The 14,151-nt window shown below is 38.6% G+C and overlaps 1 protein-coding gene across 2 annotated transcripts in view; it reads left to right on the top strand.

Annotated features, from left to right (window-relative positions):
- PHAF1 (phagosome assembly factor 1) overlaps positions 1–12,598 on the top strand; it is a 35,645-nt gene extending 23,047 nt beyond the window's left edge. For both annotated transcript variants that reach the window (XM_050903938.1, XM_050903937.1), the window contains 9 exons: positions 422–534; positions 2,568–2,701; positions 3,314–3,397; positions 4,107–4,189; positions 4,981–5,024; positions 7,060–7,103; positions 8,478–8,536; positions 10,086–10,158; positions 10,620–12,598. In XM_050903938.1, coding sequence (XP_050759895.1) covers positions 422–534; positions 2,568–2,701; positions 3,314–3,397; positions 4,107–4,189; positions 4,981–5,024; positions 7,060–7,103; positions 8,478–8,536; positions 10,086–10,158; positions 10,620–10,709 — 724 coding nt within the window. In that variant the 3' untranslated portion in view covers positions 10,710–12,598. The remainder of the gene's footprint in view (positions 1–421; positions 535–2,567; positions 2,702–3,313; positions 3,398–4,106; positions 4,190–4,980; positions 5,025–7,059; positions 7,104–8,477; positions 8,537–10,085; positions 10,159–10,619) is intronic.
- The last annotated feature ends 1,553 nt before the right edge of the window (positions 12,599–14,151 follow it).

Here is a 14,151-nt window from a genome sequence, read left to right as displayed (position 1 = left end):
CAGTGAGAGCATCACGGAGAGGCTTTTCTGCTGAGTTTGGGGGATATGCCTAATTCAAGGAGTAGGTATCTTTAAAAACTGTGTAACTTCCATTTTCCCTGAGAGAAGTCTGAGATAACACGTACTCATAGGAGGTATCCAAAGGCTAGATACAGTTTCTGTAATTCCTGGAGTCTTTCAAACTTGCTGTTTGTTTCAGTAGTAGTAAAGTACTCCTGCATTTGAGTGCTGCCTTGTTCCTCTTCCTTTTTCCCCAGACTTTCTGATCCTTTTGTGTAATGTAACTTTTAATCTTCATCTGAGTTAAATGCAGCTTTGTCAAAATTAACGTGCTCTGTTCCAGTGAACTGGTACCGGCTTGTTAATGTAAAATTTGAAGATTAAGCGAATCCTATGCACGTTTTTGTATGATTCGTTTCAGGGCTCCCTTGATGCCTCTCAGCTGTTTCCTTGGTAATGTGTATGCTGAGAACGTTGATGTTCTGAGAGATGGAACTGGACCCTCAGGTTTACGGCTTCGCCTACTCACTGCAGGTATTAGTGACACTCAGAACATTGCGCTGGCTGCTTTCCTCAGGAAAAGAGGGGTAAACCTGTATAAATTAAGCACAGATTATTTGTGATGCTTTTACAGGTGGTTTCAAAGTGTTCTATATACCTTATTTTGAACTATTGGAAACAAAAGCAAAAAAAAAAAACCCTGTGAAGGTGAGTCTGCCTGCTGCTGCATTTCCCTGGCCCTGGAGAAATCAGAGGACTGTAGCCCTGTCCTCGGTAGTTCCGAGTCCTTAGAGACTGTTTGCAGAAGTGGAATTTGTCTCCAGATGTATGTGTAGAATAAAACAGATGCAAGTACATCACTGAAAAAAAGCCATGAGAAGTCAAGAAACCTTATGTACACATGTGCGTTTTCTGAGATTCCAGTGAGCTGTATGATGATGATATTTTTGTGATTAATTCTGGAAGGCTTTTAAAAGTGCCAGCAAGAGACTACATCAATGCTGCAGCCTTAGACTGCACTTTAAATTCAGTTCCATTTTCATTTGCTGCAGGAGATGGCAGTGAAGGTGACAGAGGCTGATGAGTACCTTCTCCTTGTGTGTGCTTTCAGAGGCGGGGGTGGTGCTTAGAAATTAGGGGAAGATATGATGACTGCAAAGGAGCCTCATTCAGTCACCATAATTTGAGACTTGACATTGCTTTTAAGAAAAAATACTGAGATATCTTTAACAATTTTCATTAGCAGGCTTGACTTTTGACCTGTTCTGATTACTGGCTGTATGTATACTGAGAAAACACTTGGAATACATTCGCAATAATGCAAAGGTTAAAAAGGAGAAAATTTAAGATGAAGAATAAAAAACTATGAATAAAAATGGAGCAGATGTTTTCAAGTTACTTTGCTTCTCTCTTTGCAGAGGAAGATAATGGAGAACTGCCTAGGACAGGGAACATATATCCTCGTGTACTAGGGAAGGAGTTAGCTATAACATCATAATAATATAAATGATTTTGAGAAATTGGACACTTCTAAGGTAGAGTGTCAAGTTTAGTTAAAACTATATATATGCAGCTTAAAGGAAATGTTGTCGATGAATAAGATAATTATTAAAATATATCACTAATGTTCAGACTACAACTTGCAGAGAGGCAATTTGGACACGTGCTGTTCTTGTCTTGCTAAAGTTTGCAGAAACTCCTTTGTAGAACATATTATACACCTGTTCTAGCACAAGTTTCTCTGCAAGTGTATTAATTTGAAGTAACTCGGCTTAAGAAATCAAGGATGACTCAATCGGATTTTTCTGATTTATTTTATTGGGTAACTAGGTACATAAATAATGCATAGTGAGAAAAGCTAAGTGTGTATTTAGAGCACATCCTGTCTTTTGCAATAACTGCTGCATACGTGTACATGCATTCTCGTAAATGTAAGATGCTGCATTCCTGAAAGCAAATGGGGTCACAAACTGTAAGATCTTTCCATTTCTTAACATCTGGTAACGTATGTCAGCAATTCGTCTATGTAATCGCTATTCAATAAGATCTGTTTTTAACATTGCTTGCATAGGAACATACTTGCTATTGATTTAATAAGCTATGGGAATCTTGAGTAAAGAATGTATGTTTTCTGATACAGTTAATATGGATGAGGAATTTCACTTTATGGGCTTTACTTTTTTTTTAGATACATCTCTAGCTGCTAAAGTAGAATATTTTAGGGATAGAAGTAATTCCTGGTACTTACTGCGAATAACTAGCTGATCAAATTGAGACTGGCTAGGAAGACAAGTCACGTTCACGTGAATGGCAAGGAAGTGAAGATAGCATTGCTGAAGTTGGAGGTTGAGATGGGGATCTGTGCAACAGTCAGCACGTACATCACTTCGATAAGAAATGTTTAAACTGTTGCGAAATAAATGGTTAAATTTAGTTTGGCACCGTTGTCTAAAGAATGCAGCTGTTTGGTTTGTGATAAACAGAGGAATGCTAAGCTTTTGGTATTGCTTTGCTGATGTAGTCTCTGATCGGGAAGGATGAATTTTGAGTTGTTTTCCATTCCTCAGGTTGTGGCCCGGGTGTGTTAGCCGATGCCAAGATGCGGGTATTTGAGCGTTGTGTGTACTTTGGTGATTCGTGCCAGGATGTGCTGAGCACCTTGGGGTCTCCGCACAAAGTCTTCTACAAGTCCGAAGATAAGGTGAGGGAATTCATTCAGGCACAGGAGTTTGTTCAGTACTGTCTCAGTTTAATCACAGGGCCTGCGTTTTGCAAGGCCAGTGAAATTAAACTGCCATGTAGCACAAATTATGAGTGCTTCACTTGACACATAATAGACCAGGATGAACCATTATAGAATTTGGTTTTAAAAAGCTTTTTTTAAGCTAAATCTGTGCAAATCTGTTTACATTTAAAAAAATATATAAAATTGCATCATTTTAACTGGTTTAAAAACTGATAAAAATGGGAGCCCTTTTGAATTCAAATGAGCCTTAGCAAGTGTGTACTGCCTATTTTTTTTAAATTATATTTTATGTAAAATAACTTCAGCATATACTTTGATCCTTTCCTGATGTTTTTACATAGCAGGATATGAGTAAACCTTTTACTTCAGATAACTAAAAAAGAAAAATCTGATGTGTCATTGTGCCACTGCAAGCAGCCGATAGTCCTGTCATGAAGCACAGTATCTTACGTGTTTGAACAAGGGCTTCAGATAAGATTATGGCAATTTGTTTGAATGTAGTGATGTTGTTAATGGCATTCATCTTTGAGCGTTATTAAATACATCTGAAAAATGTGTTTCTTGCAGATGAAAATCCATTCGCCCTCGCCCCATAAGCAGGTCCCATCAAAGTGCAATGACTACTTCTTCAACTATTTCACACTTGGAGTGGTGAGTGGGAAGCTTGTATAAAACAAATTCATGTAAAGTTTTGATTTAGTTACACAGCAGTCCTTTCAGAAGGCTAAAGGCTGTGGGAAATGAGAGACTGCAAAACTCTTGATTGCTGCCTTAGGAATCTCTGGATATGAAAAATAACACTGACTTTCTCTAGCACTTGCAAATTCAATCAGTAACGTTTTATCATCTCCACCAGTGGACGGAGGGCTCTTTGTTTGCGCTTTTGCATTCTCTTAGGTTTTCTCTCTGCCATGCCTGATGCACAGGTATACTAGTTCTTGTTTCTGAAATCCATGCTCCTGTCCCACAGAACTGAGATAGGTGTGCCGTAACACCAATTGTGAAAGTTTGCCGAGCTGTGGGATGTAGTTCAACCTTCACGTCCCTCCTTACAGCTATTTTGCTTTAGTCTACGTTACTGTAAATAACATGCAGGAAAAACGAGACCTCCTTAGAAAACTTGCCAACATTAGCAAATGAAACTGCAGTTGTGAGTCAGTGCTGGAGGAAATGTGCGTTTATTTGAATTTAGAAATAGTCTCATTTTCAAATACTACTTTCCATAGTTCCATTCGGTTCCAATGAGATAGATACGTATCACTATATACAGGTCCTATTGTAACTAATCTCAGGTTAGTTTGGGAAAGCCACCTTCCTCTATCCAAATTGCTTCATGTCTGTCTATTTTTTTCTTCAACAGGATATTCTCTTTGATGCAAACACTCACAAGGTGAAGAAATTTGTCCTGCATACAAATTATCCTGGTCATTACAACTTTAACATGTGAGTATAAAGAACTGATCTCTCAGAGTATTTTAAAACATCTGAAAAGGAAATCTTATGTTCCCTTTATAGAATTCCAGTATTTTTTCTGGAGTGTCTTTGGTGTATCTGGTAACCCTTGGAGGTTTCAGCCATCATTATTAGCACTTTTTTTATTATTTTCTTTTTACTTCTAAATGCCTTTATATTGTCAAGTATGTCTTAAAGCAGTAAATGAGGTAAGGTAGTTCTTGGTCCAGCTATAATGTGCAAACTCTCTTGCTAGAGGCAAACTTCATATTAGCAAGAGTGTCCATTTACTGGTAGGTAGGCTGCTGGTTTTTTCCTGACATTATTTCAGTTAGTGATTAAAAAAAAAAAAAAAAATTATCTTCTCCTTCTGAACATCTTTTCAATACTTTTTAAATGTAAACTCTTTAGAGGAGGAATATGAGTTAAAGAAGAAGTGATTGGATGTCTGATTAAAGCAGTTAGTGTTAGTGACAGAGAAATCTATAGAACTGTTTCTAAGCTGAATATTTCTCCATCCATTCTGTGTAACAGCAGAGTAATTTGTGCTGAAGGACCTTTTGTGTCCTCTAGAAAATTGTGTTAGGACATTCCCAGGCTGCTGCCTTTTTTGATGTAGAAAATAGAAATGAGAACTTTTCTTAATCTGTTAGCATTGAGACTCTCATGTTATTATTCATGTGACTTTTCATTGAACTGGTTATTAAGAGCCCTAAGTTTGTGCTATGCAGTTTATGTTGGCTTTTCTGTTTTCTAATAGCTTTACGATTTGCACTTTCTAGTTACCATCGCTGTGAATTCAAGATTCCACTAGTCATTAAGCGAGGTGAGTAGTTCATCTGTTGTCCTGCTTCAGGGGGCATGTACCACAAAATGCTCAAAGGGGAGGTATGATCAGTTTTCATTTCTAATGCATCCTTCATTATCAGAGGATGCTAACAGTGAAAGTCATTGAGACAGAGGAGAAATTTTGGGGTTAGGTTTCTATTTAAGTGAAAAAGATACTTCAGGACAAGTTAGCAGTTCTCTGATTTTACTTACACTACCTTGTTTACTTACCTGGATCACACGAATATTTAGCTGCAACATCACTAACTTTCTGTAATGCTGCCACTCTGCTAAAATCAATTACCTCGTACCTGGAGGCTCAAAATCTGTAAGGCAGTGTTAGTCTGAGCTGGTCTGTCCAGTCCACTGTTGAACTTTTAAATGCTGAGCTCGCTCTTGAAAGGCTTATTTGTGATATTTAATATAAACTGGTTTAGCTGGGAATGGGAACAAACATCCAGAATATGTTGGCTTTATGTGCTGTAGACAAAGTATGTCTGTTGTGTTCACTTGAAAATCTCTACTTGAAAAAAAATATATATAATCAGTAGTGCTGAGTCCACAAGATACTAAGATGTGCCCAGCTCTGTGCATGTGAGTAATCTCAAAAAGCATGGGGAACCTTGTTTGATTGAAGATCGCAGTGATCGAGGTAGACTTCTTTAATGTAAGAATTAACAGGTGTACTGGGAAAGTGTGTATTTTGATTATCCAGGGAATATCGGATGCTGGCTAGGTTTTGGCTAGGGATGCTTTCCTCATTCTGACTGGCTTTCACTGAAAGCACTTCCCTGTGTAAAGTGCAGTTCTCCTGTGGCTGTCGCAGCAGTTTGAGCATGTAGAGGAATAAAAACCTGGAAAAACAATGTCTGTATATACAAGCTTATATGAAAGTTGATTTGTACTTCAGCCAAGAAAATAAGCATGAAAGTTCTCACTTTTTAAGTTATTTTCCCTTAGGTTATTGTGCAGTACATCAAAGGCATTCATTTCTGATTTTTTTTATTCACCTCAAGTAGTACCATGAATCTCTTCTGAATGTGTCTGGGTTTTGTTTGCTTTTTTTTTTTTTTTTAAAGTCACCTTTCTGGTCTCTAGCTTATGTTCAGAACACGTAGCAAGTTGTAAACAAATGTTATAAAATTTATGAAGAGCCCGTCTTCTTCCATCTGGTAGCAGTGCCTGATGCAGCTTTATTAACTCCCTTTTGTAGTTCAACTTCAGACAATAAATTGACAGCCAGAGTTCAAGTTGCACAGACACTGAATTCTTTCAGCATAAAGAGAGCATGTTTATTTAGCAGGTGGAAAATACAGAGGAGGTTTCAATCAAATTAAAGACCATTTGCTATGTTTGACTTGTTTAGTGTCTAGGTCCATTCCCACTGCTTCAGGAAGGTGCTTTCTGTATTCAGAAGTCCCCAAATGTATGTATGAAACAGTGCTTGAAACCACCAGCAAACAATTTCTTTTTAAGACTGTAAGCATAAATGCAATGCTGTCCTCACCTGCAGCTTTTTTTATTATTTAATAGGTAGACTGCAATTCCCAAGCTCTCTGCTATCTTTGTTTTTGAAAGAGTGGCATTTGAGCTGATTTCAGGCCTGCCGGCTCCTGAGTCTCAAGCTGTCAGTTTTAGCCAGCTTCCTTTCCAAGTGCAATGGAGTGTTTGGACTTGATGAGTGGCACATGATGTTATTTCAATGAGTGGCTGTGCTGGGCATGTTAACTCAGTGCAAAGAGATGTAGTTTTCTTTTACACTGACATTCTTCTATGTAAGACTACAGCTTAAACACATAGGGTTAGAACTTGGAACTTGCTGTAAATAGGCAGGTTTGTTTCATCACCTTAACTGGCATTTAATCAATGTTGCTGACAATTCTGGTTGCTAGTAAATGCTGGTAAACTTGTATATGAACTGATCTAATGCTTGTATGTTTACTGCTATCTGAACTAACCTCCCAAAATAAAGGATTATATAGGAGACTGTTCAAGTATAAACTATAAAGGTTTTTCTGTTTTTTCTTTCATAGATAGTGCTGATTCACAGACAGAAACATGTACAACATACAGCAAGGTAAGTCTGTGCAGAACTCAATGTTGTCCTTCTTTTCTTAAATTATCTGAATGACCTATGCTGAATTTGCGATACACTATGAAGAAATAGCAGTTGTATTGTGTTGTTTTAAAAAAGAAAAGTTGAAGGCCAAAAGTTAATGTATGTTTTGTGGTTTAAACATTTTGTTGTGTTAAGGATTGAAGGCATTCGTAATAGCATGCTTCAAGTAAACTAAATTACTGCATTATTGCATGCTTTGCATTTTAAGATAGCTGCAGGTAGAAATAGAACAGTAAAATAAGTGATATGGGAAAGCGATAGCAGTGGTGGCTGAATGTTAGATGGAAGAGGTGTTTCTAAACACAATTTTCAGAGCTTTTCTACTTAATGTAGCTCTTGAAGACATGTAGTATTTAACCAAGAAGGTCCAGTGCCCTTCCGCTTTCTTCTGAAGGGTGCCAGTAATGGGACGTTTCTCAGGCAGCGGCAGGCCTTACAAAAATGTCACTGCCAGTGTGACACCTCCTGCTGACAGCGGACTCCTTGAAGACTGTATAGCCTTACCGCCTAAATGAAATTCCCAGCTGGGCAGTTGCTGCTGCACGTTTGAGAGCTACATTAAGTTGAAAAACTTCTCAAAAACTGTGTTCAGCAGTGTCTCTACAGTTAACGTTCAGCCAGGGTCAGTGCTGCTCTCTTGGCTCCTGGGGTGCCAAATAAAGGCTTTCCTTGGTGAATTTTGGGTCCCATGCTGGGAAGAAAAAATTGGAGTCAGCAACCTAGAAGCTGCCATCCTTTGCTTTTTGGTTTGAATTACTTACATCCTTCAGTGCTTTGACTTATTTCCGCCTTGTGTGTGAAACTGCAGCTTCTTATTAAGTCTTCTTAGAGTGACGAAAACTGCTGGACATTCCCAATTGTTAAATAGTGCGGCTTTCCTCTTCTTTTCAAAACTTGTTGCTAAAATCAAGGAAAGACTTTTGGGAGAGGTAGCAACGATGCTATTTTTCCCTCTGCAAAGGTATGTAAGAGGTATTTTGTTGACGGTTCCCACAGCTGCTTTGTTCTGAGGTGTCCCTGAAATGCTACAAGACTTTCCAGCTACATTTTACCCATAAGACCCATAGAATTTTTTTATATTAATAATTCTAATTCAAAGCTATTTTGAGACAAAAATGAGAATAAACCCTGAGAGGTTTTCCTGGCCGTAGTAATTGATAGTTTCCATTACTGAGTATGGCTCCAGTCACAAAATACTTCTGTAAATACGGCGTCTATCTTATTTGACAAATGAGCATGTCACAAACAAAAATGTACACGACTCTCTTCCTAGGTAAAAAGAAGAGTTTTCCTGTGCGTCACTTTAACACAAAGTCTTTGATCTATTTACAGTGGGACAGTATTCAGGATCTTCTGGGGCACCCTGTAGAGAAGCCAGTGGTACTTCACAGGTAAAGATCTCTCTCTATTTTGCTTGGCAGGGATTGAGCTGATAACAGAGGATGAGTTTCGGCAGAGGAAGAGTTAGTGCATCAGTTACTTTTGGGCTGCTTTGCTCTTAAAGCTTCAGGCTCTTTGACCGCTAACAAGACTAGATAGCTGCTCTCAGAGGAAATAGACTGACATGCAGAATGAAAGCATTTCCAAAACTCCTTGAACTGTAAAATCCAGAGAAGAGCTAAGCAGCATTATAAAGAAGTATCTCTCTTTATGTGTAATAAATAGTGTAGATTTTTTTTATACTGGTCACCTGCATTTCAACAACATGACATCATACAGCACCGTGTGTAGTATATATGATAGCAGCCTGTCTGAAGAAGCTTTGCTTTTATGAACATACGTGGTTGGCCTACAGTTCTTTTAGGCTGACTGAAGATAGAATAGTCCTTACATTTGCTGTGTTTCTACAGGGATTGAGCTGGGTGTTGGGTTAAAGAGGTGTTATCTGTTTGCAGAGTTATTCTATGCTATGATATGAAAATATGTTTTATCTCAGGACAAGTGTAAGTCACAGGTACTGTGAAAATACTGCAGCAATTTGAGATATACCAAACAAGGTATTTTCATCAGGCTTTCATATGATTTTGAGTTTTTGATTTTTTTTTTTTTTCCCTTTTTCCCCCCTAAATCATTGTGCCCTTTGTTGCCCTTTACTCCTGTTTTATGCCAGGGAGATCATTAGAGCAGAAGCCATGTAAAGTGAAGGAGAGGTGAAATAGTGATTACATAGAGCCCTTCTATTTTTCATCTGTGTTGTAGAGAGTAGTTCAACCAGAGTTTGCTTTACTGAGCACATCTCAAATGTCTCAGACATGCGATCTGAGAAACTGACCAGTTACAAGAAAGGCCAAAAGGTAAATATTTTCTAGGGATATTTTTGGCTGTAATCTAAAATCCATTGCAGTCAGCAGGAGTCTACCATTGTCGTATATATGACCCAAAAATATCGGAAATAACTGAAGGACAAGTGATACCTTAATCTTGAAAAACACTGTTTAATAAAATTTGGATTATTCTATTTCAGCATCTTACAGGGTAATTTTTTCAACATGATAAAACCAGTGGATTAATAGACAGCATATAGTAAATACATATGGTAGAGGCTGAGACACAAAGTAGATTGAAGAGTGGGAAAGGATCTTGCACAAAAATAATTTATAATAAATTACATGGTGCTTCTCTCTTTCTATGTATCTGTTTATTTTCAGGGTTCTTCCTGTTCGAGTTAGGTGAAAGAGAGTTTTCCTGTAGAGGTTGTTAGGCACTTTTTGATTACTTTCTCCCTGTGTATTAATAACAGGTCTGTGACATTAAGCAGAGGTATCCTCTGGCTTGCTTGGAGTCTAGCAATGGTGTTGCATAACTTAGATTTACTTTCTTTTGATGAAAGCCATGATAAAGATGCCGTAATCTACCTGATATTACTGAGTGGTGGTTATTGCCTAAGAAGTTCCTGATCCTCACACATCCATTTTTCCCCCCCCCTTCTTTTCTGTTCAGGTCATCATCTCCGAACAACACTAACCCATTTGGGTCAACCTTTTGCTTTGGACTGCAACGAATGATCTTTGAGGTTAGGAGAAAAACTTTCATATTTGTTTGAGCAAGAGATGATGAGGAGTTTGCTATTATTATGACTGGCTTCTTATTTCCCATTTCAATAAAAGCCAGTGCTTGGGAGTGGCTATATTTTTAGAGCTTATTGGCAGAAACAGGCAACTTTCCAATCTCTTCTCTGAGGTTGTACATTTGCATGTTAAAGCTGGAACTTCAAGTTTGTCACCTAGAACTCGTACTAGCAGGAGATGCATGTGCTCGGCTCTGAGTAGTGGTGGAGCATGCTGGTGTTTACATGTGTCATGGAAATCTAGAGCCCATTTTTAGGAACTAGCCAAGAGCTTGTTGCTTTCTTTTGTTGTTGGGATTTCTTTTTTTCAGGCAGATCAGTTCCATGCTCGTCATTTTCACTGTTCTGAGTTTCTGTTTGGTGTACAATTCTTTTAATTTCCCTTTTTCCCTGCTGTCCTTTTGCAGGTGATGCAGAATAATCACATAGCTTCTGTTACTCTGTATGGCCCAACGCGGCCCAGCAGCCAGTTGAGAACATCGGACCTTCCCCAGTGAGCATCCCCTGCAAAGTCAGCTAATCTCAATGCTACAAAATTAGTACAGCGTGCCTTGATTTGCTGCCACTTATAATATGGAAAGCACGTTACGATTCTTTTTTTTTTTCAATAAGCCTTTCCACCCAGGAGCGGTGTGGAGGGGAAATTCTCTCAACCCTTCATCATGGGGCATGGAACTGTTGATGGAGGAAAGCAGCTTAGGTGCCTGTGCCGTCGTTTATTCCTCTCCGTTGCCCTCATCCTATGCAGCACAGACCTGAAGAGACTGTCCCCCCTTCTCAGCTGGCAGGAGGGGGAAATGGAAGAGGGGCACGTAATGACTGCAAGAGTTAGAAGCACAAACTTTCTGAGCCTTGGAGCATCTGGAAGCAGGTATTGATTTTAGTCTGTTTGTGTTACTGTATTGATGTGGTGGTCACATTTTAAGAAAACGTGTGTGTGTATATATAGATATAAACACATCGGTATTTCTGTGGCTTAGGACATTGTACCAAGTGTGACAAGGATGTATATATGTCCATGATTTCAGGCACCACATCTTTGTGTAACTTAAAACCAAGCAAGTAGCATGTGCATAATACTTGGTTGTAACATTTGCACTACATACACTTTAATTACTTGATAAACGTTTATCTTCACTGAGGAGCATCTGTGTACTGGGTGTGAGTGGGGTGTGATGGTTATTTAATGTACGCTGCGCATAAAGCTTATTTATACAGTGGATCAAATTTATCCACCTTCCTGCACTAATATGTACTTGATATGCTGAAACAATTTTTTTCTGCCATGGCTGGTTTACTAATTTTTTTTCATATGCAGTTTCAAAAAAGAATTCTGGAAGAGGTTATTTCTATGATTGAATTATGTTTTAGTGAAAAGGTTTGATACAATTTTTCATACTAGTGAAAAATTGAATGAAGAAATAGCGTTGCCTCATTTGCCTCTGTTCCAAAATCCTTTATTCCTACTCTGTTTCCTTAGAGAAAGAAAAGCTGTATATAATGGTATCTCAGAAAGAAATTCCCGAGCTCTGCCATCACCAAGAAAACCTTTTCTGTAACTTTTGATGTATGATTTTAATTTATGCCAAAGGTTTAGCCAAAGACATCCTTATTGTAGTTTCACCATTTCTGTACATATATGCTAACTGCACACCCCACCCCAGCAGACAGGATATAGGCTTCTTTCTAGTTGGGAGATGCTGCTCGCAACATTTTATCCCAGGAGGATACTTTAGGTTTCTAGTTCTCTTACCAGTCTTATTTGGGGGAAATAGGTGGTCTGTCTTTGAAATATTGAACCCTTTTTAAAAATGGACAAGAGAAATGTATAATTTTATCCCATTTTTAATATTTTGGTGTAGCAACTTGTGATACATAGATGACAATTTTGTGAGTTTTACTATGTGTGTACAGATTTTGTAAATATGACATTTTTGTAATTTTAACTCCATGTACAGTGTAATCCTGTATAGTTTATCAATGAATGAGAGATAGGAAATTGAATGTTAACTGAAGTTTTGGATCCTGGACCAGTAGCAGGGATAAATGTGGTGTGTGTGTGAGATGTTCTTTGCCATTTAGTCTTCCTGTTTACTGTGATACTCTAAACTGTTTTGCTAAAAGAAACAAAAGCGCCCCATGGAGAATCTAATGGATAAGGAAAAAGTTACTGTTTACCTTTATCCCTAGGTGTCACTCCTGTTGAATCCCTGTTCAATCTGTGCTGTCTCCTGTGATCATTGCTTGCTAAGAAAATTCTATGCCTCAACCTTCCTTTTGTTTCCTCTCTAATTTTAATTTCATTTTACATAGCCCTTCTGTAAATTAAATGGAATAATAATGAGCATGTACACTGAAAGAAAAATAAAAAGAGACTCTCAGTTACTGTTTTTGTGTTAAATACAGTTGCTGGGTGTTTTTGTAATAAAATCATGGATGTTCTTGCCTTTTTTTCTTATCAATTAGTTCTTTTTATTTTACTGTCTTTCAGATGTTGTATTTGAAGTACCTGACTAGTGTTCCTCCTTTACAGCCGATACAGTATGTTCTCCAAAGAAACAGTATAAAAACTAACATAATTTGCAGTCCGTTTCCTAGTAGATACATGAAAGCGTATTATAAATTTTTGCCCTGAAGTGGAGAAGGAAAGTCTTTAAACTATGGTAAACAACACCATGGCTTCTGTATTGTGTTCAAAAATGCGATTGTTACACTCATGTCAGCCTTTGGGTATCATTAAAATCGATCAAGCTTCAAAGAGTTTGAATATCGCACAACAGAATGGAAGAAATGTCTGCAGTAAAAGGAGCAAATGTGAATTCTCATACTGCTTTCTTGTGCCCTGAGGTACTTCAACAGAAAAGCATTGGAAGTCCACTTACCCTGAAGTAGCTTAGAGATTAATGCAGGGCATAAGGAATGGGACTCCTGTTTCCATTCGCATTTCTCCTGCACTGGCTGCATAATGCAGGGCAGAGCACTTAGCTCGCTCTCCTCTAGCATCCTTCCGTTTGGGAATATAAAATGACCTCGCATAGTGCTTGGCTCAGTGTGCTCTTGGAGAATTTTATGCTCTCTGAATTGAGATGGTGTGCATGCGTATGCTTGTTACTAAAATATAACAGCAATCCTGCTAATAACTTCCACTAATTTTAATTAATCCTTTTCTAATAAAGGCTCCAGATTAGCTGCAGGAGGAGGTAAATTCTTGACGGGACGATTTGAGTAATGGCTACGCAGATGCTACCAATATCCTGCTCTCAAGCATGTTCAGTTGAAATTCTTCAGAAGCATGAGGTCAGGACTGCTGCTATAGCATGCACCTCGAGACTTAGGACAGGATGTCAGCAGCAAACTAAAGGTATTTCACTTCAGTGGCTCCCTTCTTCACTTGTAATGCTCTGGTGAGTCAAAGCAACTAAAACAGTGTAGCTAATGAAATGTGCTCTCTTAACAGCCCACATACTTCTCTAGGTCAGTCCCTTCATCTTGAAAAGTTCCTCTAACAGACAAAAATTAAAGGCAACTTTGCATCTTGGCTGCTGCTGATGGGCTAAGCACAAAGCATTTGACTTTTGGGAGAGGCAGAGCTGAAGAAGGGCACGGGGAGATAATGTGGAGCCGCTCTCTTGGGTTTTCTCACCCTTCCTTTGTGATTGCAGCTATTCATAGCTTGCTTCTCTGAGATGGTTTGGTTTGTTTGCTGCTGTTTGGACTAAGCCAAGCCAAGCTGTTCCTGTGCTGATGCATTAGGGGAGCTGGTGTGGAGCCTTAAGGACTTGCTGGCATGAAAAGTTTAGGACTGGGTGGGTGGGGACTGATGGCAGTTTTGAATCACCAAAACAAAGAGAGGAAGGAAGAGGGAATAGAGGAGTTCTGAGGGAGAAGGTGAGGATGGCAGTGCGGCAGGAAGGAGGGGCTGGGACAAGGCTGTTCGTT

Source organism: Gymnogyps californianus, chromosome 12 (genome assembly GCF_018139145.2).
Source record: "Gymnogyps californianus isolate 813 chromosome 12, ASM1813914v2, whole genome shotgun sequence".
NCBI classification, from domain to species: Eukaryota; Metazoa; Chordata; class Aves; order Accipitriformes; family Cathartidae; genus Gymnogyps; species Gymnogyps californianus.
The sequence above is the reverse complement of the archived record's forward strand: the minus strand, read 5'-3'. Positions and strand labels throughout refer to the sequence as shown.